At 42.3% G+C, this 23236-nt stretch overlaps 1 protein-coding gene across 2 annotated transcripts in view; it reads left to right on the forward strand.

Moving 5' to 3' along the window:
• The window catches only part of MMP16 (matrix metallopeptidase 16), a 274133-nt gene that overhangs the window by 180683 nt on the left and 70214 nt on the right, over positions 1-23236 (forward strand). For both annotated transcript variants that reach the window (XM_084848020.1, XM_084848019.1), the window contains 2 exons: positions 13233-13394; positions 19288-19502. In XM_084848020.1, coding sequence (XP_084704146.1) covers positions 13233-13394; positions 19288-19502 — 377 coding nt within the window. The remainder of the gene's footprint in view (positions 1-13232; positions 13395-19287; positions 19503-23236) is intronic.

Consider the following 23236-nt stretch of genomic DNA (forward strand, 5'->3'; position numbering starts at 1 on the left):
TACACAGGTCACATTCTTATCCTTCCTACTGGAGAAATGGGATTGGTTCAAGTCAGTGACAGCATACTTATTGAAGCTCTAACATGCCTTTGACAGCCTTGGCCAACTTTGACGGTACTTGAAGATATTTTCAGACACATCAGATGCTCAAAGATACTGTATTTTAGCAGAAACTACAGAAAGACTGTGTAGCTCAAACATTTATAAATGCAGAACTTACCAGTAAAATTTACATTGTCTTCAATACCCCTCCATAGAGTGCACACTGCACACAGATAATCCCATCAAGAGGAATGCCCAAGCTAATAAAAGTCCAAACCAATCCCTTAGCCACCAATTATTTCTTTGGGGGCTCAACAGGTTCTGGCCTACATCTCTCACCATTTTGCCCAGCCCTGTAGCTGGGGTGGGCCAAGTGGGCGGCACACACATACATACACACACACACACACACACACACACACCCTGAGCTGTGCTTCTCCCTGCCCTAGGATTTTTTTTTGCAGGGGGGATTGTCTTTTTTAATTTGTGGCATGACAGACAGTGACAGCCTCCATTTAAAGAATGACAGCTTGTTTTAAGAACAGGAGCAATTTAAGAACAGGGCCCTCTGAAAAATTCAGTGAATAAGGCAGAGTGAGTGCAGTCTGGAAGAGACCCCAAAGGTCTGCTCACTCAAGACTTTCCCTGATGTTGATGTTTTATGATCATAATAGGGGTGTACAGAACTCACCTTTGAGTCCGCTGGGGGGGTCCACGGGGGGGGAGGCGATCCATTCCTCGCCCCGCGGTGCCCGGCCGGCTCTGCTCCGCGATGAGTCCACAGAGCCACTGGCTGGGTCTGTCCGCTGCCACTCTGCCTGTCTTCAGACGCAAATGGCGTCCGGCATAGCAGATGCTATTTGCGCCCCTGGCGTTTGCCATGATAGCCTACATAAATCTTTACGTAGGATATCACAGCAAAGAGCAGGGACACAAATGGTGCCCGCTACGCCATTTGCGTCCCTGCCGTTTGCCGTGATAGGCTACGTAAAGATTTAGGTAGCCTATCACAGCAAAAGGCAGGGACGCAAATGGCGTCGGCTATGCTGGATGCCATTTGTGTCCGAAGACAGGCATTCTAAGAATCCGGCCCCCCGGAGTCCGCAGTAGAATGAAAGACTAACCTCTGCCACCTGGGGGAATCCGTGCGGGGCTGGATCCTACCTTCTGCTGGCTGGCCGCTGCTGTCTGTCCTGTCTGCTCCTGCCACGGACAGATTCTAAGAATCCGGCCTCATTGGAGTCCGTGGCAGAATTCTCCACCATCCCTAGATCACAATCACCTTAGAATTAATAAACTGATCCTGAAAAAGCAGCCTGTATAGTAACTTGACCCTTGAAGAGTTAAATATTAGAACCTTGAGTTATGGTCTAGAGTTAGACTCCACCCCTTGAACTTTCCTTTCCTTTCCTTTGCTTTTCAGTTTCAGTTTCCATTGTGTTCTCTACCCAGCCAGCAATAATGTTTGTTTGCCTGCAGTAAGAAGTAAGAGTTTGTTTATGCAATTATTATGATAAGTAGAGCAGGATTGGGTGCTTATTGTTAAAGGGTATTTAGCAATAAAGAGAACTTAAAGAGACCTTAAAAAAATATCTACCCTAAGTTATCCTTTACTCTTTTAAAGCACTCACCAACAACCATAGTGGCTATTTTTTCTTCGTTTTCTTGACTCTTGATGGCAATGGATGAAAACAGCCCCAGAAGAATAAAAACATTGCTGTTTGCACTATGGTTGGCTGGCTGGCTGGCCGGCCACCTAGGCTGTAACTCAGGCCAAATTTCTGATTTCCCTAATGTGTGCCGCTCACATGAGGCCGTTTCTGGGCAGAAAAATCAACCCAGCAACCAGTAAAAAAAAATCCAATTGTTTTCCACAATTAGTTTCCAATCAATCAATTAGTCCTTTATATAAAGGTGTCCCCAACCAGTCGTGTCTGACTCTAGGGTGCGGTGCTCATCCCCGTTTCTAAGCCGAAGAGCCAGCGCTGTCCAAAGACGCTTCCGTGGTCATGTGACCGGCATGACTGAACACCGAGGTGCACGGAACGCTGTTACCTTTCCCACCAAGGCGGTACCTATTTATCTACTTGCAATTTCTTGCTTTTGAACTGCTAGGTTGGCAGAAGCTGGGACTGAAGACAGGAGCTCACTCCGTCACTCAGCACTTGGGTCTCAAACTGCTGACCTGCCGACCTTCCAGTCTGCAGTTCAGTGTCTTAACCACTAAGCCACCATGGCCCCTTAGTCCTTTATATAGCAACCACTTAAAAAAAAAAATCCCTTGATTGTTCAACAGGAAGGAAAATCTAAAGGTGAGGAACAAGACTAGAAGGAGGGACTCTCAAGGAGGAGTTAAGAAACACTCCCTAAAGTATTTATTTTCTCTCTTCCTTTCCCTAAACTTACAGTATGAACAAGTTTGTTTTTTAGGTGGAATCTAAAACTGAGATACCTAATTCAGCATAGGGATGGCGGAGAATTCCGCCACAGATTTCAGTGAGGCCGAATGCACTGGCATTCGGCCCCCTGAAACCCGTGGCAGAACGGCCTCCCACCCCCCGCCACCTCATAGAATCCCCCCGGAACAAAACTTACCTGGGGCAGCGGCTGGTCTTTCAGCTGGCTGCTGCAGTCACCATTTGCGTCCTGCCAAGCTGCCGTGATAGGCTACGTAAGTATTTACGTAGCCTATCATGGCAAAGAGCAGGGGTGTAAACGGCGGTCACTACGCCATTTGTGCCGCTGCTCTTTCCATGATGGACTACGTAAGTATTTCCATAGCCTATCACAGTAAAGGCAGCTATGCAAATGGCGGCCACTACGCGTTTGCATCTGCAGCAGCCTGGCCACAGCCGGAACTCCGGCTGCGGACGGCCCTGACCGGTGGCTCCGCGGAGCCACCGCAGAGCGGAGCCAGCCAGTGAGGATTCCGGGAGGAGGGACGGAGCACCTCCCCCGCCCCGCAAATCACATCTGCGAAAAGTCAAGTGACTTTCATACATCCCTAAGCATCAAAGCCAAGCTCAGGAGTCTTTTGCCTGCAGCACAGCCATCTGTGAGTCAACGTTTTTAGTTCTAACTCAGATCAATCAGCCGCAGAGACTTTCAATGACTCACAGGCATTTAGCAAATTGGGGGGGGGGTACATTTGAAAAAGAAAGGACAGCCAACCTTAATTTTGTTAAATGTTTACATTTCTTCATTTCTAAGAACCCGAAAGCTGCAACTGTTCTAAAGCATGATTTTTAGGTGCTGTACATTTTTTCTCTCAGAAAAAGTGTATTGTGTACCTACCATTCAGAAAGTTTTCTTGTATGTTTATCAAGCATTTTTATAAGTTTATAAAAGGAAGTCTGCTATGCAGTAAATATGTAAGGAGTCAATCCCATTGACTTCAACAAGAAAGTTATGCACGTTGTTCTCAGCGCTACTCTCCCTAAATGCTTGACTATGGTTACACTGTAATGTGCTCTTACTCTGTTTCTAACCCTGTTTTTTGGTTTGGTTTTTGTATTGGTGTTGTCGTGATACAAGATGAAAACTGATTTTTCAAGAAAACAAGCTCCATACTAGTTTTTAAATTCTTAGTTATAGCATAAACTAATTTGTTCATTTTATACCTTTTGGTATCCCCTCATTCACTGTATCCTGAACATCCTTTTTTTCTTTTGAAACAAAAAATATGCCAGTCATTCCTGGTGTTCATACTAACTTGACCTTTACATAGTCTGTTATGTAAGTTAACACCCTCTCTGCATGGAAGAGGAGTGAGGGGGAAGGATCACTGCCTTTCCCTTCCCCTGGCCTGGCCCTCACATCCTCTCCACCAGCGCGGGGGGCATTTGCTGGCACTATGCGCCTCCCCCCGCCCCAAATGCCCCAGCTAGAAATGTGGTTGCCCCAGCTAACAAGGAAAGCTGGCTACAGGGCTGTGGCTATACTGGCTAGGGCTGTTGAGAGTTGTAGGATAAAACATCTGTAGGGCCAGAAGTTGTCCACTGCTGATGTAAGGCCTTGTGCAGGCATTCTCCTTGATTAACATTGCATAGCTAGGGATGTACAAAAGTGACTTACATTTCCGCGGATTATGTTGATGTTGGGGGGGAGGCGTTCCGTCCCTCCCCCCGGAATCCTGGATGGGGGGGAGGCGCTCCATTCCTCCCCCCCGGAATCCTGGCTGGCCGGCTGTGCTCCTCAGAGATTCTGCGGAGCCGCCGGACTGGACATCCAGTCGCTGGCTAACAGGGACGCAAATGGCGGCGGCTGTAGCCACCGCCATTTGCATCCCTGCAGTTAGCCATGATAGGCTACGTAAATGTTTACGTAGCCTATCATGGCTGATTTAAAAAACAAACGCGCGTACGCAAATGGTGGCGACCACGGCCGCTGCCATTTGCATTCTTTATTTTGGCACGTCCTAGTCTACGTAAACATTTACATAGACTAAGACGGCGAAAATAAGGGGAATGCAAATAGCATAGCGTCTACGCTATTTGCGTTCCCCTTATTTTTGCCATCTTAGTCTACGTAAATGTTTACATGGACTAAGACGTGCCAAAATAAAGAATGCAAATGGCGGCAGCCATGGCCGCCGCCATTTGCGTATGCGCATTTGTTTGTTTGTTTTTAAGTCAGCTGTGATAGGCTACGTAAAGATTTACGTAGCCTATCATGGTGTTTTTTAAAATCTAGCCGTGATAGGCTATGTAAATCTTTACGTAGCCTATCACGTTTTTTTGTTTTTGTTTTAACCTGGAAATGGCGGCGGCGGCAGCCGGTCGGAAGACCGGCTACCGCCGCTGCCACCGCCGCTGGAGCCGCCGCCACTGCCAGGAAGATCCGCCCAAGGTAAGTGTCGTCCTGGGGGGGCTGCGGGGGTGGTGGCGGGCCGTTTCGCCACCGATTTCGGGGGGCCGAATGCACTGGCATTCGGCCTACCCGAGATCCATGGCGGAACTTTCGTACATCCCTATGCATAGCAAGAGCACAGGGCCAGCACAACCTGCTCCACCCCTGCCATCACATCCCCTGCCTGCTCCATCTGTCCTCACACTGAGGGCTTGTGGGCAGAGGAGAAGCTGCCAAATGTGTGGAAGATGTTCCCATCAGTTGGAACCCCGCACGATCAGGTTTCCAACCCCAGTGCATGAGGGCAGTGCCATGAGGGGATGCATTGGCAGGTTGCATGTGGCCCTGCCCTTTTCTCCACTCTGTGGAGAAAACAATGCCCAGATCAGGTTGTACCTGCAAATCAAACTAGGAAGAATTCTGGTCAACAAAAGTTCAGGCTATAGGCCTTCTCCCTTCTGTGGAGTTCTCCTTGCCACTGGCTAGGCTAACTGAGGAGTTTACCCCATGCAGGTGATTATATGAAAGCAATTTCCAGACTGTATATCCTCTGTGGCCTCCTTACTCCAGGTAAGGACTAGCCAGAGCCACCTCCTTCAACTTCCCCTCACCTTAAGTGAGAAATAGCCTCAGTGATACAGCATTCCTCAAAACTCATGCACTGTTTTAAGCAGTCCAGTTCTATTTGTAGCTCTTTTGAAATTTTGGAAACTCAGAAATTTTATGGTTTCTGAGATATTATGCCAAATGTTTTTTGTGTGTCTATAGCCAAAGCAGGCAAAAGTACACAGAGCCTCAGCCCATTGGTTCAAATACATACAGGCACAACATTTTGCTAATTACTGGACCATATAATGAACTGCGCTAGAGATCTTGGTGGTTTTGAGATGCTAGTTAAGAATAGGTTTTATCATTTTAAAGGAGCCATGGCAATGCTGTATAAATTACTGCAATAACCTGCTCGGATTAAAGATCTCACTGAGAAGTTGACCTGGAAAAGAAATTTGAGGTGAGCAGTGATCTGCTATCTGCTCTTCTTTAACTTTAAAATCCTGGTGCGTTAATATTAAAGAACAAGCTTTTAAATTGCTCAGTAGATGGCATATCACTCCTCTCAAATTTAAACTTGTTACTAAAGAATGCTCTGATCTTTACTGAAAGAAATGTGGACATAAGGGAACTTGCTTCTATGTCTGGTGGTCTGGCTTTCAAATTTCTTTATTGTTATAAAGTATTGTTATTTGTTCATAGTAGGTTATAGTAGGCCCTTATATTATTTTGTTGGATGATTTTGATACACTGAAATCCCTCCATCTCAACAAGATTTAGATCTTCAGTACAGAACTGGATTGCAAGAATATGGGGCATCATGCCAATGGATAAAATTATAGCTCAAATTAATGGTTCTGTGGGTGGCTGTGCTTGTGAAACATATCTTGAGCACTGCCTTCTATTAATTTAATTGTTGGACACAGATGGGGCAGTGTTTTGAAGCTAGTAAAATATTTCCGTTCCTGTGCAACTAGTATTGCCACGCTCTTGTATTATTTGTTCCTTTATTCAGCTACTAACTGTATGCAACCTATGGTTCAAATGTATGTCTCAAATGTATTTCGCCTCTCCTTTATTCTCATCCCTGTTTCTCCCTTTCTCTTTTCTATTTATTCTTTATATGTATACCTGTAAGCTGTAAAAATGTTATTGAAATGGCTCGCCTATATTGTAATTCACTTGTAGATACCTCTGGGGTTGTTATTTTTTATGTGTTTTTTTTTTTAAAATTATAAATAAAGAGTTAAAACCCTAAAATGTGAAAGAAAATCCCCAACTAGTACTCATTACTGAAATATATACACACATACACACACATACACAAAGAAAAAGATCCCTCCAAAATATTACATAATTAAGCTTATTTTCAATAATCCTTTAAATAATAAAACTAATAATAATATTAGTAATAATAATAAAGTAATAATTTATTACTTTAGAGAAAAATGGCAATGAAACTCTCCCTCCCTCCCTCCCACTCTCTCCCTCTCTCCCTCTCTCTCTCTCTCTCTCTCTCTCTCTCAGATGAAAGTATTATAATGTCATATACATATTGTCGACTGAGTTCCTTCAATCAGACTTCCAGTGGATATGTTCATTTCAGAGATACTGCCTTTCTTTGACTATGTCATTTTATCTCAATATAGTAAGTGTCCCTCCTAGACTCTTACAGAGATGTACTTCATCTACTTTAAACCATTTGCTCTGTAAATCACCAGATCTAGTTAATCTGATTTAATCAAGGATTAAATTAGATTGAATGAATCAACATTAGAGATGCAAAGACAGCTAGGAAAGTTAAGGATCAGTACGTTTCACTAGCGTAAAATCCTTGTAAACATCCCGGGGAAGGGCAATTTCTGCTCATTGTCAAAACGGCTTATAAAAGGCAGGGCATAAAAGCTAATTGCTTTTCTCCTCTGGTATTCCCACACATTCACAGCTGAGGGGCAAATGGTTACAGTGAGAACCTCTTATAGATTACCATGAATATCTTCCAGGTTCTAAATGCATTTCATTTTTAATATGCAGTTCATGCCTAGAGCAGAAGTAGAATAAAATCAAGGTTAATTACCTGAGTTTCAGGACAGAATTATGGCGTTATTACAGGCTCGTTATTACTATTATAATGCATAGTTTTAATGATATGAAGAACTTGCAGATCCCCTGCCTTCATTCTGTTGGAATTAACAATTCGGGCAAATTTGGGCGTGTGTTCAACTGGAATATTTGCTCATTTTGCTCATAAATGTGTATATATCTGTCCATATAAGAGCCCTTCTCAGCATTTTCCCTGATTTGAAAAATTCCTTCAATTCCATGGATTATTTACAGTAAGATCTATTAACCATCCCTGAGTAGCGCTCACCAATTTCCAAGTGTGATAGAAACACAGGGTTCATATTAAGCATACTTGAAATCTATACAGGCTGAGCTCAGTCATTTTTCTCATTGGGATGGTTTGCTAGCAGCCAAGAGAAATTTATGAAAAACTCCAACCTCTGTTGAACTGCAGAGATCAGCTTCTAGTAAATTTCACATTGCTGGCAGTTCAGTTGACACACTGGACTGGAGCTGTGCTGCAGGAACCTGAACCAACGGAATCTCAGAAATGAATCTCCTGAGGGAACCAAGTGTCTCAACTGTGGATATATCATATGTGGCACTGAGACATAACAAGAGAGCAGAGGGCTTCAGGCTAGAGATGCTTTAAAGTACAGCATTGGTATCTTGGTATCTGATATGGAAATGATGCAAGTTAGCTGGTGAGTTTGGATAGAATCAATCAAGTGCTGCTCTTACACAAGCTCTTGTTCATTGCAATGGTATCCAGCCTGCACAAGAGCACTGCGCACGCACACACGCACACACACACTCACACACCTTTTAAATATGTTTACTGCCTGATATTTGAAAGGGCTGCTTCTAAAACTAACTTTCAAAATGATAGGCTATTAGTTTTTTTTTATTTTTGTTTTTAAGGAGACTCATTTTCTCGCTATACCAATAATCAACATGTCTTCCCCATGATATTTTGCCCATCTTTCTTCCATTTGAGGAATTTTCACAATTGCTGTTAACTACAGAACTGCATGTAAATATGGAAGCCTTGTTAGCTACTAATTTAAAAAGAAAGACCTGTAACTGGATTAACCAGGGTTTTTTGTTTGTTTTGTTTTTTGGCCTCTTGCAATCTATGTAACTTGATTGGGAAACCCTTGCCTAATTCTGCTCTCAGCAGACTGTTATTCCCATATTGACTTCAGCCGTGTGTGGGATTTTATCCCCATAAATTGGGGGGGGGGATTTGGGAAGGGGCGATTCATGTGCTATAATTTGCTTCTGTATTCAGTATTTAACAGCTCACAGAAGTGGCCAATTGGGAAGATCAGGGCAACGTATGAAGATAGAACTCATGCTGTAGTGCAGATCAATTTGGAGGGGGAGGCATCGAATTTTGATCACAAGACAGCTACCATATGACTGCTCATATATGAATCAGACTCAAGAATCACTCACCACACAAATATCATTTAAGTTCTATAAAGTGTTTTGACTCCTGATGTTGATTCTAGGGGTGTACGAAATCCACTTACAGTTCCAGTCTTGGGCATCTGCGGGGGAGCGGGAGGCGATCCATCCCTCCCCCCGGAATCCTCCCCGGCTGGCTCCACTCTGCAGCGAGTCTGCGGAGCCACCAGACGGGCCCATCCACAGCTGGACTTCCATCCACTGCCGGTCTGCGGCTGCAAATGGCGTCCAGCATATCGGATGCCATTTGCGTCCCTGCTTTAGCCGTGATAGGCTACATAAAGATTTACGTAACCTATCACGGCAAAGAGCAGGGACGCAAATGGCATCCACTATGCCATTTGCATCTCTGCTTTAGCCGTGATAGGCTGCGTAAATCTGTAAATCTTTACGTAGCCTATTGCGAAAAGAGTAGCGACGCAAATGGAGTCCAACTCCTCATTGGAGTCCATGGCGGAATTCTCTGCCATCCCTAGTTGATTCCCAAACTCTTGTGTGGTACACAAGATGCAATGTACAACATGCAGAGCAATACAAATTACACAGTTTGCATAGTTCCCTGGAGGAAAAAAATCTGAGGTCAAGGGTAGTTGTAGGAGCACTGTTTGCAATTGTTGAGCCAATTTACTGGAATTACTGTATGTTTTTGCCATAGGGGTAATGGTGTTTAGCAATGACTAAAAAGTATGTGTTCATAGATATCAGATTTCCTGAAAAACTGCAATCATCCTGTGGTGTAATAGTGGTCAACAGAAAATTGACTAGGGAACAATCCTATGTGGATCGACAGTCTCCTTCGACCCCAGGGGCAACAACCTATCCAGTGCAGGGCAGGAGGAGTGGTGAGGAGCAGATCTCCTCACTCCCCCTCCCTGGCTTTCACAGCTTGGCAGCTGATTTCGACTGTCTAGCCGCAGGACCTCTGGGTGCAGGAAGTGGCGGCTGGACAACACACAGGATGTGTCATGTCGGCATTTCCGACCTCCCTGCCCTGCCCCTGGGGATGCCCCATTTTCGCTGCTTCACACTGCTCTTACAAGCGCGGAGCACGGGGCCAATCCGCGCTGCCTACAAGGCAGCGTGGGAGGAGCTCTGAGGTCTGTTTCCAGGAACCGACCTATCCTATGGCCATCTAGCCACTGTCTAGCGGCCATAGGATTGCACCCTAAGATGATGTCTTTCCTTAGACCAACCACACTGATAAAATAGAGATATTAAGCTTCATAGAGCTTTGCAGTGTCCTGAGCATGCAGCTGGAGCAAGGGAGCTCAGTTACTTATTTAAGAAGACGTTTATACTTCTTGTCGTTTAAAAATAATAATAATAATGCCAAAATGGTTCACAAAATAAAATCATGATAAAATACAATAAAACCAATTAGGGCAACATTAAAACAGTAATAAAGCAATAAGCTATCTCATTAAAATAAACAGGGGTAGCTGTCAATGCTAGCAGTCAGGAAAATGCCTGGAGAAGCAGATACTAAGTTGTCAGCAGAAATGCTCCACACTAGGTGCCTACTTAATCTCTATGGGGTGTTAATTCCTCCACGGTTACCGTTAGTGCCACAATGGAGAAGGCCCTCCTCTGCACCACAACCAAGTGGACATCAGTAGACTGTAATATGGTAAGCAAGGCCTGCCCATCAGAACATAAAGACTAGGGTGGCCTATACAGGAGTGGGTAGTCTCTTAGATTATTTATTTATTACAATATTTATATACTGCTACACATCAGAAGGTTTTGGAGCGGCAAACAACAAAGATAAAAGAATAAAACAATCGGTTAAAACAGTTAAAACTTTTTTTTAAAGACAAATTCCAATAAGGTCAAATTTAATAAACCATGGCTGGTCACACAAGGAAGTCCTCTCGAAATAACAGTGTCTTCAGGAGGTGCTGGAAGGAACACAACATTGGTGCCTGCCTGACCTCCAAAGGCAGGGAATTCCACAGGAAGGGGGCCACCACATTGAAGGTCTTTTCCTGGTGGACTCCAGCCAGGCCATGGGTCTCTTATCAATGAGAGCTGTTAACCCAGCAAAGTTCTGGGAGAAGACTGAGGGCTTATATACACGCAAGTCTTTATTCAGCAGTTGCAATTGGGTGTTTCTCCCCTGAGTAGACTCATTCTCTTGAGTAGACACTTGCTCCTGAGTAAACACTGGACAAAAATGCCTTCTGGTGGCCAGGTGGATGTTCTGACATCACCTCTGAGTGTCTCCCCAGATCTGTCATCACCAGTGCTCTGGAGAGACATGGGACAAGGGAGGAGAATCAGAAATCATGGCAGGGCTTGGGATGTGGTTGAAGGGGATCTTTGGGACCTCAGGTGAGGCATCCCTGCAACAGGACTCAGGTTGCTACATATATTTTGTAGAAATGTGGTTTGCTGAGGAAGACCAATCCTCCTCCAAAGAGGTTCTACCTGGCCTTGGGTTATCCAGGAGCCTGACCTTGAAGGTGGACAGGATCGCAGTAAAGTAGAATAAGCTTGGCTTGCAGATAAGTCTACAGTGTAAACAGTGAAATAGGTCTGAGACAATGCTCCAGAAAGAAACAGACCAGCTAAACTCCAAGCAAAGACGTGTCAATACATTTTCTATTGAAATTCCCCTTGACTGACTTTCTCATCACTGTGAACACTCAATCAATTTAGTCTGTACCTGTATGCAGTAAGACATAACTTGGAAGACTGACCTTGAACTTTGTAAGATAAAATGGTGCTTTGAAAAACTGATTCATAAGACAAAATGAAGTTGGAAAAGAAAAACACAACTTCAGTTATTAAGGATCTTGCAAAAATAATCTTAATGTTGGTAATTTCAATCATTAAACCTTGCACAAGCAGGTGCGCATTATGCTTGCACAAGTGTTTGCGCAAGCATAATATGTAACCAGTTGCACAGCCGCTTGTGTAACCGCATTTGTGCAAACGTGCTTTTGGTTGGATTTTCCTGTTGTGCATAGTTCAGAATCTAGTTTCCAGTACCATAATGTCATACTGCAGTGGGCAGTTGCTGTAGCTTTTGTCATGTGAACCCAGCAAGGGTGGCTTATGACAGGGTTAAACAGCCCATGGGTGATCATCTGCTAAAACAGCCCATGGTGGTTTGCACCATGCAGTGATAGTGCAAACCCAGTCAAGGGGTTCAAATTCATGAGGGACTACTTAGCAAAAGTGTACTCCCCCCTTCCCCAGGAGAACATTTTGGGGGGGACCCCTCCCGTTTCTTCACCTACAGATAGAGTAGAGAATTTCAGGAGGAACTTTGAATCCAGCCCAATTAATTTTTATATTATTGAAGGAAGCAGTGAGCTTGGCCCCTACTCTAATTAGAAATCCTTAGAAAAGCTCTTCAGTTCTCCAAATGGTTTGCAATTATCCAATTGCCAAAGGTTGTTTTTTTTTTTTTTTAACACAACATGACATGAATGGCAGATGACAAGGAGAATGCAATTCTTCTATAGTACAGTGTATCTTCTACAGTATGGTGTGTCCTTTGAATGACCACAGTGGAGCATGGAGTCAAATGACAGTAGATCCTTTTTGCCAGAGAGGGGCCATAAGGTTTTCAGGCTCCTTTAGGAGTACTGTAATTGGAATCAGAGTCTCCAAAGGTTCTAGGTCTGACCCCTATAGAAATGAGAAATATATGAATGCGGGGGCAGAGGGAGATAGGAAATAGTGCAGATGGAGGGAATATAATACACTATGCAGGATAAAAGAAGTATGGATGTTGAGATGAGAATGTATAGCAAATAAGCTTTCATTCAAACATATTGAATTGTTATTTGTACAGCCATTATTAATATGGCTATTTCATAAAGCCAAGACGCTCAGCTATTTTATTCCCTCTCGTCTTCTGCCCCTTGTAAATAAAACTACACTTTTCTACAGTATTCTTACAATGAAAAGTTTACTCTCAAATATGGACCATCTGAATAAATCTTTGAAAAATACCTGTACAGCTCTGCAAATAATGATTTTTGGAAACAATGAATTTGAGCTTCTTCATACTTCAGCGCCCTGTAGTTATGCATTCTTCGCAGCCATGAAACATTAAAAAGGGTGCACTTGGGATTCTATTGGGAGCCTTTTACTCATGGTCTGGATTCTCAGAAAGCTGGGCACATGCACAGGCCAACCCAGAAATATTGGCAAGCCCTGATTTAAAGCCACTTAAATGGTGCTCTGTGTCAAATTTAGTGAATGTATCATTAATGTAATTTTGAACCTTTCTTTTTTCTTTTCCTCAGGAAATGATTTGTTTCTAGTTGCAGTTCATGAACTGGGACACGCCCTAGGCTTGGAGCATTCAAATGATCCTACTGCCATCATGGCTCCGTTTTACCAGTACATGGAAACCGACAACTTTAAACTACCTAATGATGATTTGCAGGGAATCCAAAAGATATATGGTATGTTCTTTTAAAAAATAATAATAATGATACACATATAATGGAGGAAGGCCACTTCCAGATATATACACTGATATAAGCCCTATTTAGGCATTCCATTTAGCCCTATTTAGGCATAACTGAATAGGGCAAACATAATGAGTGGGAGTGCTCCAGCCTTGCCCACCTCTGTTGTCACATTCATCACCCTTTACTCATGGAAGGTGACTGTCTGAAAAGGAGAGTTTCCTGTATCCGTGGAGGCTCTCTAAGCAAGCCACAATGCTGATTTTCCAGCATTCTGGCTCTCATGGAGAGCATCCATGGAGAGAGGAGGCTGTCCTCTTCAAGCAGTCATCCTCCATGAGTAGAGAGCGATGGATACAATGGAGAAGAGGGGTGGGGCTGGAGTGCTCCCTCTCCTCACATGTTTGCCCTATTCAGTACAGAACAACTGAATAGGGCTATAGCATACACTATGTTTTTCATTGAAGTTTGCCCATTTGCTTGTGTGCTCCTTTGTGTGTACAGATCTCCTCTCTTAAGTGAAGTAAATGGGGCAGCCCAACCATGCAAAAACTCCATGGGTGAATTAGAACACTGTTACAGCTCTGCAGGGGTGCAGGGGTCTAAATAATTCCAATGATTAACCTAAGATTTGAAGTGAGTGGAACTTTAGATTTTGCGGATTGTGCTTATGAACATGCAAACAATAATAATGGTTCTTGTTTCTGTCCATTTTCTCAAAACGCCTTTGGGATTGTGCTGTGGCAAAGCTGAGAGCTTTTGACTAACCATCATATTTAGTCATATACTATTCACAATATGAACTGAAATCTACACTTAGCAGGAATGATATTCTTAAATGTTTAAGTAGTAAAGATATAAATGTTTTCACCAAGGGGAACCTAAAGTCTTGTTTAAATATTAAATATTTTCTCTTCTGATTGCCCTTCTCTCTCCTTCTTCTTTTTCTATCTCATAGCCTGTCTCAGGTCTATTCATATCGTAGGAACCTAGGAAGCTGTCTTCTAGACAGATGAATGGCCCAAACTTCATTCAGTCTTCTTTCCAGCTCCTGGCCCTTCTTTCCAGTTTCCCACTCCTCCTTTCTTTCCATTTGACTGCTTCGCTGAATCACTTGCTTGTACCATAAAGTTCTCATCCTCTTCTGCCTCATCCCAACTATTTCCTTATTGAAATACTCCTTAATTATTATTTTTTTCCATCACACTAGGCAAATTTACGCGCGCACACACACACACACACACACACACACACTAAATAGTAGTAACACCATAGCAACCTCCTAAGCTGATATCCCTGCTAAGGTGATAATCCCCCTCCTGAGCCCCCTTCGAACATCATGGGTTTTGCCCAAAGCACTTGGATGTTTTCCCAAAGGCAGTTTAGACCATGTACAGTTAAGCAAACAGATGCTATTGGAGGGGGTGGGAATGGGGGCATCATTTGCATTTTGTACTTCAGGCACCAAAATGGTCTAAAATCAGCCCTAAAGTTTTCTATTTTCCTTTTCTTTTGGTATCTTTTATTTCTGTCCTTTTACTAATCACTGACTTCTAACATTTTGAAGTTTCATTTAAACATGGAATTAAAATGTTTAAAATGAATTTTAAGTGAGGCAGACCTTTATTTGTTTTCTTTCATCTGTGTGTTTAGTTTGCAAGCTGCTTTGGGCAAGGAGGGATATATTTCCTTGCAATTTAGTAAGGATACTTGTGGTTCCGGGTGTAGGAAATTGGGAATGCTGGTACAAGATAATACAATAGCAGTAAGGTGCATGTCTGCTGCATAATGTGAGTGCTCTTGCACCCAGGCTGCTCCACACAAAGGAAATTAAATGGTTGGGTTTCTCCCGTGTGGTTAAATAGAAGGAGGTGTTTCCCATGACCTCATAAGTTGGTCGTCTAGACAGAAGGGCTAGACAAGGTTATTTTGCTTTATACTAAATACCAGTTTCTAGCAGCTGTAAGCTAGACTTTGAAGAGTTTTACTGCTCTTGGTAAGTTAGGCATGACATCACTAGCAAATATAGTTTGGATTTAGCATTTTTCAACGAGATATTGCCTGCTGCGAGAAACTTCTTCTGCTGTCAATGATAAAATCAAAAGTGACGTTTGATTTACTATTTAGATTAAATATTGCCAGATAAAGAAACTTCATTGGTTTTTGTAGTAGCTATGACTCATGCAGGCCCAGTGTTTTGTTTTATTTTGAATTTTGGATTAAATCAATGACTTACTAAAGACACTTGTCACGGATTTTTGGAGATAAGTATACGGTGAAGAAACGTTCCTAGTTAATTTAGATTCCGGGTGGCAGCTAATATTATTGAATGTTCCACCATACAAAATATTCCTGGCATATAGAGAACTAGATGTCAAAGAGAAGAGTTGTAGTATAGCCCTGACATGCTAGTTTGGAGATTTTTACACACACATGTAACATGAAAAGAGCATGAGAAGACATCTAGTCTACCATCTTCTTTCTAACAGTGGCCAAGAAGTTCAAAAGCAGAGGATGAAAGCAAGCCCACTCCCTCCACCACCACCACTGTTTTCCTCCCTGAAATTCACAGGCATACTGCCTCTGAACCTAAATGGTAATTCCATTTAGCGGACAAATTTAAAATCCATTGATCAAACTATCCTCCATAAGCCTGTCAATTACCCTTTTCAGGTATCTGAACTGGGGTGAGCAGAACATAGACTAGGGTCTACTGGTAGATCTCTGGATTACATATAGTAGGTCAACAATGGCTTCTGACAACAGCAAAAAAAAAAAAGGCTCCCCCTTCTAAATTAGGCTCCTGAGATGGAAGAAAGCTGGAGGGACAGGGGTAGAGACAAGTAGTACATTGGTTTTTGTGACAGGACTAAGAACTTAGTTCTAGTATTGAAAAAAAATTCCTGGGCTAAGCATCAAATAGTATGTTGTCCCTTTCTGCCATTTTGCACTTGGCCCCAGTTGGTACACTTCTAGGAAAAAACAAAGTCAAGCCCACAAGTCTGATGTCTGCTAGCCCCTGATCTAAGCCCCATGTGTCATTGCCATTGCCCCATCTTGTAGCAGCAAATTTTGTAACGAAATTGTGTGTTATATAAAGAAGTATGTTCATTTTCTCTGTCCTGGATCTACTGCTAATCAATTTCATCGGATGACCCCAAATGCCAGCGTTTTGAGAGAGGGAGAAGAAATTGTCTATCCATTTTCTCCACATCATGCATGCTTTTGTAAACCTCTGGAAGGGCCATATGCCCCTCAGGGGCATTCTCCAAACCTTTGGCTCGTTCAGAAATTTTGGAGGCAAATGGGAGGCATTCAGGCAGCTCCTCCCCCACCCTTTCAATGGCTTTTGACAGCCAGTGGAGGATAATTGTTGTATAATGTTGTCCCTACCCTGAAGACAGAGTCCCACATCCTAGATTTCTTCCTCAGGCCCTTTAAAAAGTGGCATACAACAAAGAGGAATCCAATGGGAATGTCCTCTCCACCCATGGGGGGAAACCCCCAATTAATAATACTTTATCCATTAACAGTATGTGTGATGAGCTTCCTGAAAAACAGCAATATAAGAACATAGGGAGCTGCCTTATACAGAGTTAGACCATTGGGCCATTGAGCCAACTATTGTCAACGTTGACTAATAACAACTCTTCAGCATTTCAGAGAGGAATCTTTCTAGCCCTACCTGGAGAATCGGGGATTAAATCTGGGACCTTTTGCATGCAAAGCAGGGGCTCTACCACTGACCTACAGCCCTTCTCCACTGAACTTGTAGCCCTTTCAGAACAGAGGGGGCACTAACAGCAACTGGTTCTCAAAAATGTGCCAAGATAAACCTAACATTAAGGAGTTGGCTGATGGCCATCAGGCATAAGGGTATCTTTGAAAGTATGCCTGAGATCTGGGTATCATCTGTATACATCATAAATATCAATATCTAAATATGAAACCAGTTGCTTTGTCTGGTGTGCTGATTTTGTGTCCTGAAGTTGTTGGGGGGTTTTGTTTGTGATTGGGTGGTGGTGGCAGGGACAGTGTTGCATACTGCCAGGGGCACCGGATTAAATGTTAAGAACCACTGCTCTATGATGTCTGCCTGGGAGCAGGAAAGGACGTTCAATCATGTGGGCCGGCACCTGCAGGTTGAAGTGGTACAGTCCAGAAACAGGTTTACAACCTCATCTGCTATTTGTGATAACTTGGCCTTAGATTCAAAGTTCAATCAGACATTCAGAATCAATCAGTGGAAGCTGGTGGCTCCGATTTCGGTGGGGCTGTGGATGCATTCTGGATTTCAGGCAGAATCAGGCAGAACTCCAAAGGAGCTATCCAAGGTGCTGAACCCATTTTGGGCTAGGTTCTGCACCTTGGATAGCTCCTTTAGAGCTCCTTGGCTGGTTCTGACTGAAATCCAGAATGGATGCACTGCCCCACTGAAATTGGAGCCACCAGCCTCCACTGGAATCAGTTATGTACACATTTCACTTTGTGAACTCCTTGTCCAGGGAGCTTACAACAAAATATATTTATTTCCAACTGTCATGGAATATGCTTTCATATAAGAGTTGCTACAAGAGGCTCTTGTTTTGATTCCCTTTTAAGAAGCACATTTTCCCTTTCCTTGTGATTTGTTTCAGTCTGTGGGTTCTTCTATTTGATATTTTTATCTTGTAAACTACCCTTAAGTTAGAGTGGCCATGTTACAGAGGACGGATCTCTGTTTGAAGGCATCCTTTATTTGAGGGGCTGAACCAGTCCAAGTCTGGTTTAAAGAATAAAAAGCCATAAGAAGGGGGATCAGGGGCCTTGGAGTTGACTATCAACAGCACCTGAACAGCAGATTGAGCAAGCACGCAGGTCACCTGGTCGCCATCTCCCAAATTATGGCAAGATTTTTTGTATTTCTATTTAAATTACAGTAATTATTGTTAAATTTTCTATACATGTAACTTAACATATGCGATGCATTTCCTCTTTTTTGGCAGTGCATATTGTGTCCACTCTGCCCTGGCGAAGGGTGGTATGGAATAGTTTTAGAGTGTAATCCTGTGCACATTTAGACAGAAAAAAAGTCCTACAACTCCCAGCATTCCCCAGCCAGCATGAGCCCCTATTTCTTAGTTCATTGATCACTTCTGTTGCCTCTTCTGGCTGCTTGGTCAGTTTCTTCTCTAGTAATGTTTCTTTAAATATTTATTACTTGAAACATTTTCCTACTGAAAGTTGTGGTGGTCATAATAGTACTTTGGCCTCTTTTAAGAAAATAGTATGAAATACCCAAAGCTACTGGTGACTTATAGAAACTCAAAATAGCAAAAATTCAATAACCCATATTATGCACATACAGCCTGAGCAGAATTATGCAAACCTGATTAGACCTAATTAATCCAATCTGAGTGGCCTGGCCTTGAAGCTAGAGACGAATTCCAATTTGTCAGTTTCCCAAATGATGGTAAAGAAGGAAATACACTGCTATCAGATATTTTTGTCACAGTCTATCTCTGCTTATCTCTACAACCAAGACATCTAGGCAGTGATTTTTAAAAGTGAGAAAGACAAAAAAGAGTTGTAGGACTGCGAGCTTTTAATCAGCTACTCAGTACGATTCATTAACTTAAGCTTTAACTACAGATTAATATTCTCCATCCCAGTTAATTGGGTGGACTGACAATACAGACTTTGGGACTCAGCCACGCACTCAAATTTTCAGAGGCCACAAGTAACACAGCACTGATATACCAGGCCATTTAGTCTGCCAACTTTCCAATGCAAAATTGTTCGCTTCATGCATTTTATTTACCTGCTCTTATTTACCAGTTCTTATTTACAACTTCATAAACTGAATATACAGTCTCCTATACATTCATCTGTTGGTATTTTTTTAAAGGTCCACCTGACAAAATCCCACCACCAACCAAACCTCTGCCAACAGTGCCCCCCCATCGTTCTGTCCCTCCAGCAGACCCGCGGAAGAATGACAGGCCGAAACCTCCCCGACCGCCCACGGGAGACAAGCCTTCCTACCCTGGTGCCAAACCCAACATCTGTGATGGAAATTTTAACACTCTAGCCATTCTTCGCCGGGAAATGTTTGTTTTCAAGGTAGGAGGCCGCTTTTTTATTGTTAGATCAAGTGACTACATCTCTGCTTTTTCAAAAACCAGCATTCATTCATCATGCCTCTACTTCTGAGCTTTCTTACCATTTTAAAGTTCAAGAAAGAAACTAGAAAATATCTGAATGGCTTAAATGTCTAAAAGAGGAAAGGCTGGAATCTTCTATTTTGGGGAATGAATTAATGTCAGCAGAAAGTTGCAATGCTTCAAAAATGTAATGGTAAGTAAATGCTGAGTGTTATGCAGAGATAAAAAGGCACAAATCAAGTCATGAATAGAAGCTAATAGGGATGATTTTGTTGGGAACTTAGCCACTTCCAGGCTCATTGCTGTTATTGTGTTTTCTTTATAAGCACCCTGTAATTTAACTTTCTAATTAGATCAGTTCCTTTATAAAGGATGTTTGTCATCGTGCAGTGGTTGCCTTGATACATTTTTGAGTGGAAGCCTGTGTTATAAGAGACCCTTTGCAGGTGTTGAGGGCTTTTTGTTATTGCTGTTATTTGGTTGGTTCCATTGTCATTTTGTTTGGAGCTGCATCCTGTGGGCTAGAAAGCCTTTTTTTTTCTTTTTCTTTTTTGATGGAGAGACTTCAGTAAGGGTTCAAAGACAATAAATCAAAGCAAATCCATTTACTGGAATAGAATAGTGATCTGGCATACCATCGTGTACGGCTTCCAGAATGCATTGTTACAAGGCCATAATGCAGTATCTTAATGAATTTCTGAGAGAATATTGTTGTGCAAATTCCCAGTAATAAGCACTAGATATTATTAAGTAATTCAATATTATCTTGCAAGTACATGTTGGTACCTCATATTTGGTCAAGCTAGGCATGAGATTTAAATATATTTTCCATGCATCTTTCTATTATTTTTTTGTGTGTTATTATTAATTCTAAATGATGCTTCTAGAATATGCAGTGCCTCTTATCTACTGTTAGGGGATATATTTGAAGAAGCAGGATGTGGTCTGGGGTAGATAGTGGACATATTCTAATAGTCATCTAATCTACCAAACATCACTTTCTGCATCCAACTTGTTCATCATGTCCCAATCCAAACCTCCGTGTACACCCCAATGCAAACATAGCTCAGTTGCTTGAGTAGAAGACAATTCAGTGTGTGCAATGGAGCTCTATTCTCCACTGAAGTGAGAAACTATAGTTACAGCAAATGTCTGAAATGTGGTGAATGTTGACATTCACATTTGAAGAAATAAATGCATAATAGTGTACATTATTGAAATTCATCTGGGATTGTCAGCATTCAAGTGAATGTCAACATTCATCAAATTTTGAACATGCACTGGAACATATGTATTGGAGTTCCCTGGGGTCACAAGAAATCATAAGTTTTGGGCCTTTAAGTAGTACTTTTTATATACTGTAGGTGTCCCCATGCCAAACTTAAGAATAGGTTGTATTTGTACCTATTTGAGGTTTTTATTCCTTCCATATTGTATGGTATAGTTTATAATATTTATTATAAGGATTTATTTATTTTTAGGCATATTTTCCATAATAGTTAATCCATCTAGACATGAATAGTTAATGTGCTAGAAGCACCAAGCTCTACCAATATTAACGTTTCCTGCAGTGGGAGATGACAGATTTGGTGAAAGATTTCTCTGGTTACTCAGACAAAATATATCCAGAAAGCCATTCAAAAAAGTGCTTTTTCCCATGGTCTCTTCCCCGCTGATTTCACAGGATCTTCACCTCTTCAAGAATCTTACAGATCTAGTCACATGAACAAAAGTAAATGCCTGTAGGAGTTATTTAGGAGGACATAACTTAGTACCCTTAGATACCCTGAAGTTTTCCTTTGCTTCTCTTTCACAGAGAAAGTGGTTATCTCTATAGTGAACACAGATTTACTCCAGAAATGAGTAGAGAGCAACCTGCTCTGGTAATGATCATAAAAAAAATCAGATCTTCCCCTACAGACTGAAATTCCATTCCCAATATCAGTTAGATGTTATATTTGAAGCTTGGATACTACTTCTCTGTAGCTTGCTGCAGTGTTGCATTAGCAATGTTTAACACACCACACAGACACTTTCCACCAGAATCAGCAGCTTGGGCCAGCATCAGTCCCTGTCATTCTTGGCCAGCTGCTAAGACCTCCGCCCCCTCATAGGGGGCCCCACTTTAAATTGTTTTATGGACCAATGTTCTGAGCAACACCAGGCAGCTGAGTCTCACTGCCATTTCAGTTTCCCACAATACGTCTGATGTAGCATTGCTCTGGGGCAGCCTTCCCCAGCATGGTGCCCTCAAGACGTTTCGGACTTTAGCTCTCATTAGCCCTAGCCAGTATCCCAGGAATGCTGGGGAGTTGTGGTCCAAAACATCTGATGCTTGAACCAGGCCTTAGTGAAAATAGCCCAAGGATTAAAGCACTTCAGAGTTTATTAAATTGAAGTGCCTTTGGTAACTAAGCATTACTGAATATTGTCATTTAATAGAATGTGTGACATAAGTTCCTGCATTCATCCTTCCCCAGAAATAAATAGCTTCCAGCTAAGTGATACTGATACTTGATTTCAAACATTAAATAATAGCACATGAAGGCACATTTTCCTTTTTAAAAATACCACTTCTATGAATCCCCTTTCAAAGAGAAATCCCAGCTCTTTGAATCAGCTCCTCAAGTATTAGTGTGCTTTTCTTTATAAGAGCTGATGACCATCCATCTTTCTGAATGAAGCAGAAAGGTTAAGGAAGAATCTCATTTTCCAAGTTGACATTAAGCAGGATATTAAAATACCCACCTCTTCATTGCGCCATCCGTCTTATGAACAATGGAACATGCCCTAATTTGTTTTACACACAGCTAAATTATTCAGTACATCACTAATACTAATCTTATTCCAGGGCTAAGCCTGTGACTTCAGACTAAAAGATCAATTGTAATTTCTAACCAGGTTCTACCTTTTGGTTTTGAAATAAAAGTCTTTAAGGCAGGCTAGTTTCATTTGTTTAATAGTGCAATCCTATATATGTCTCCTAAGGGGAAAAAAAATTGGGTTCAATCGGACTTACTCCCAGGTATGTGTATATAGCAGAGGTGCACAAAGTTTTCAGCCCTGAGGGTTACATCCAGTTTCAGATGGAAGGCTGGGGGACACACATTCCTGTGTATGCATGCATACACATGTTCACTCTTCCCCTGCCCCACCCCCACCCACAAGCCCTATTCAGGCATTCTCAACCTGAATAGGGCAAATGTGTGAGGAGAAGGAGTGCTCCATTGCCTTTGTCTGAAGAGGAAAGCCTCCTGTATCTGTGGAGGCTCTCCACATGAGCAAGAACAATGGAAATTTATGCCTAGGGATGTTATGCCTGGAAAACTGTTTGAGCCCTAAGACAATCAGGGAAGGAGGAGGAACTTGAAAAATAGAGCATGGCCCGTGAGGCTCAAGATTCCAGACAGGTAGAAGCCTTAGGTGCTCTTATATTCGATGTGCACCAAAACATGAACTGGGTGCAAAAGATACAAAGAACATGCAAAATACTGCTAGCAGATTTGATGACTGCCTTATAGTTCAGTGCTCAACACATTTATGAGCTCCAAAGCACCATTTACCATGGTGGATCAGCCAATTTTGGATAACCAAGCTTCATTTAGCTAACTGCAGAGGAATGATGCATTCTGTAGTACAGGGATGTGCAGAAGGTAGATTTCCAGATGTTTTAGACTTCAAGTCCCAGGATTT

This window comes from Heloderma suspectum, chromosome 4 (genome assembly GCF_057233095.1).
Source record: "Heloderma suspectum isolate Gila_16-S chromosome 4, 16-S_ref, whole genome shotgun sequence".
Taxonomy (NCBI): domain Eukaryota; kingdom Metazoa; phylum Chordata; class Lepidosauria; order Squamata; family Helodermatidae; genus Heloderma; species Heloderma suspectum.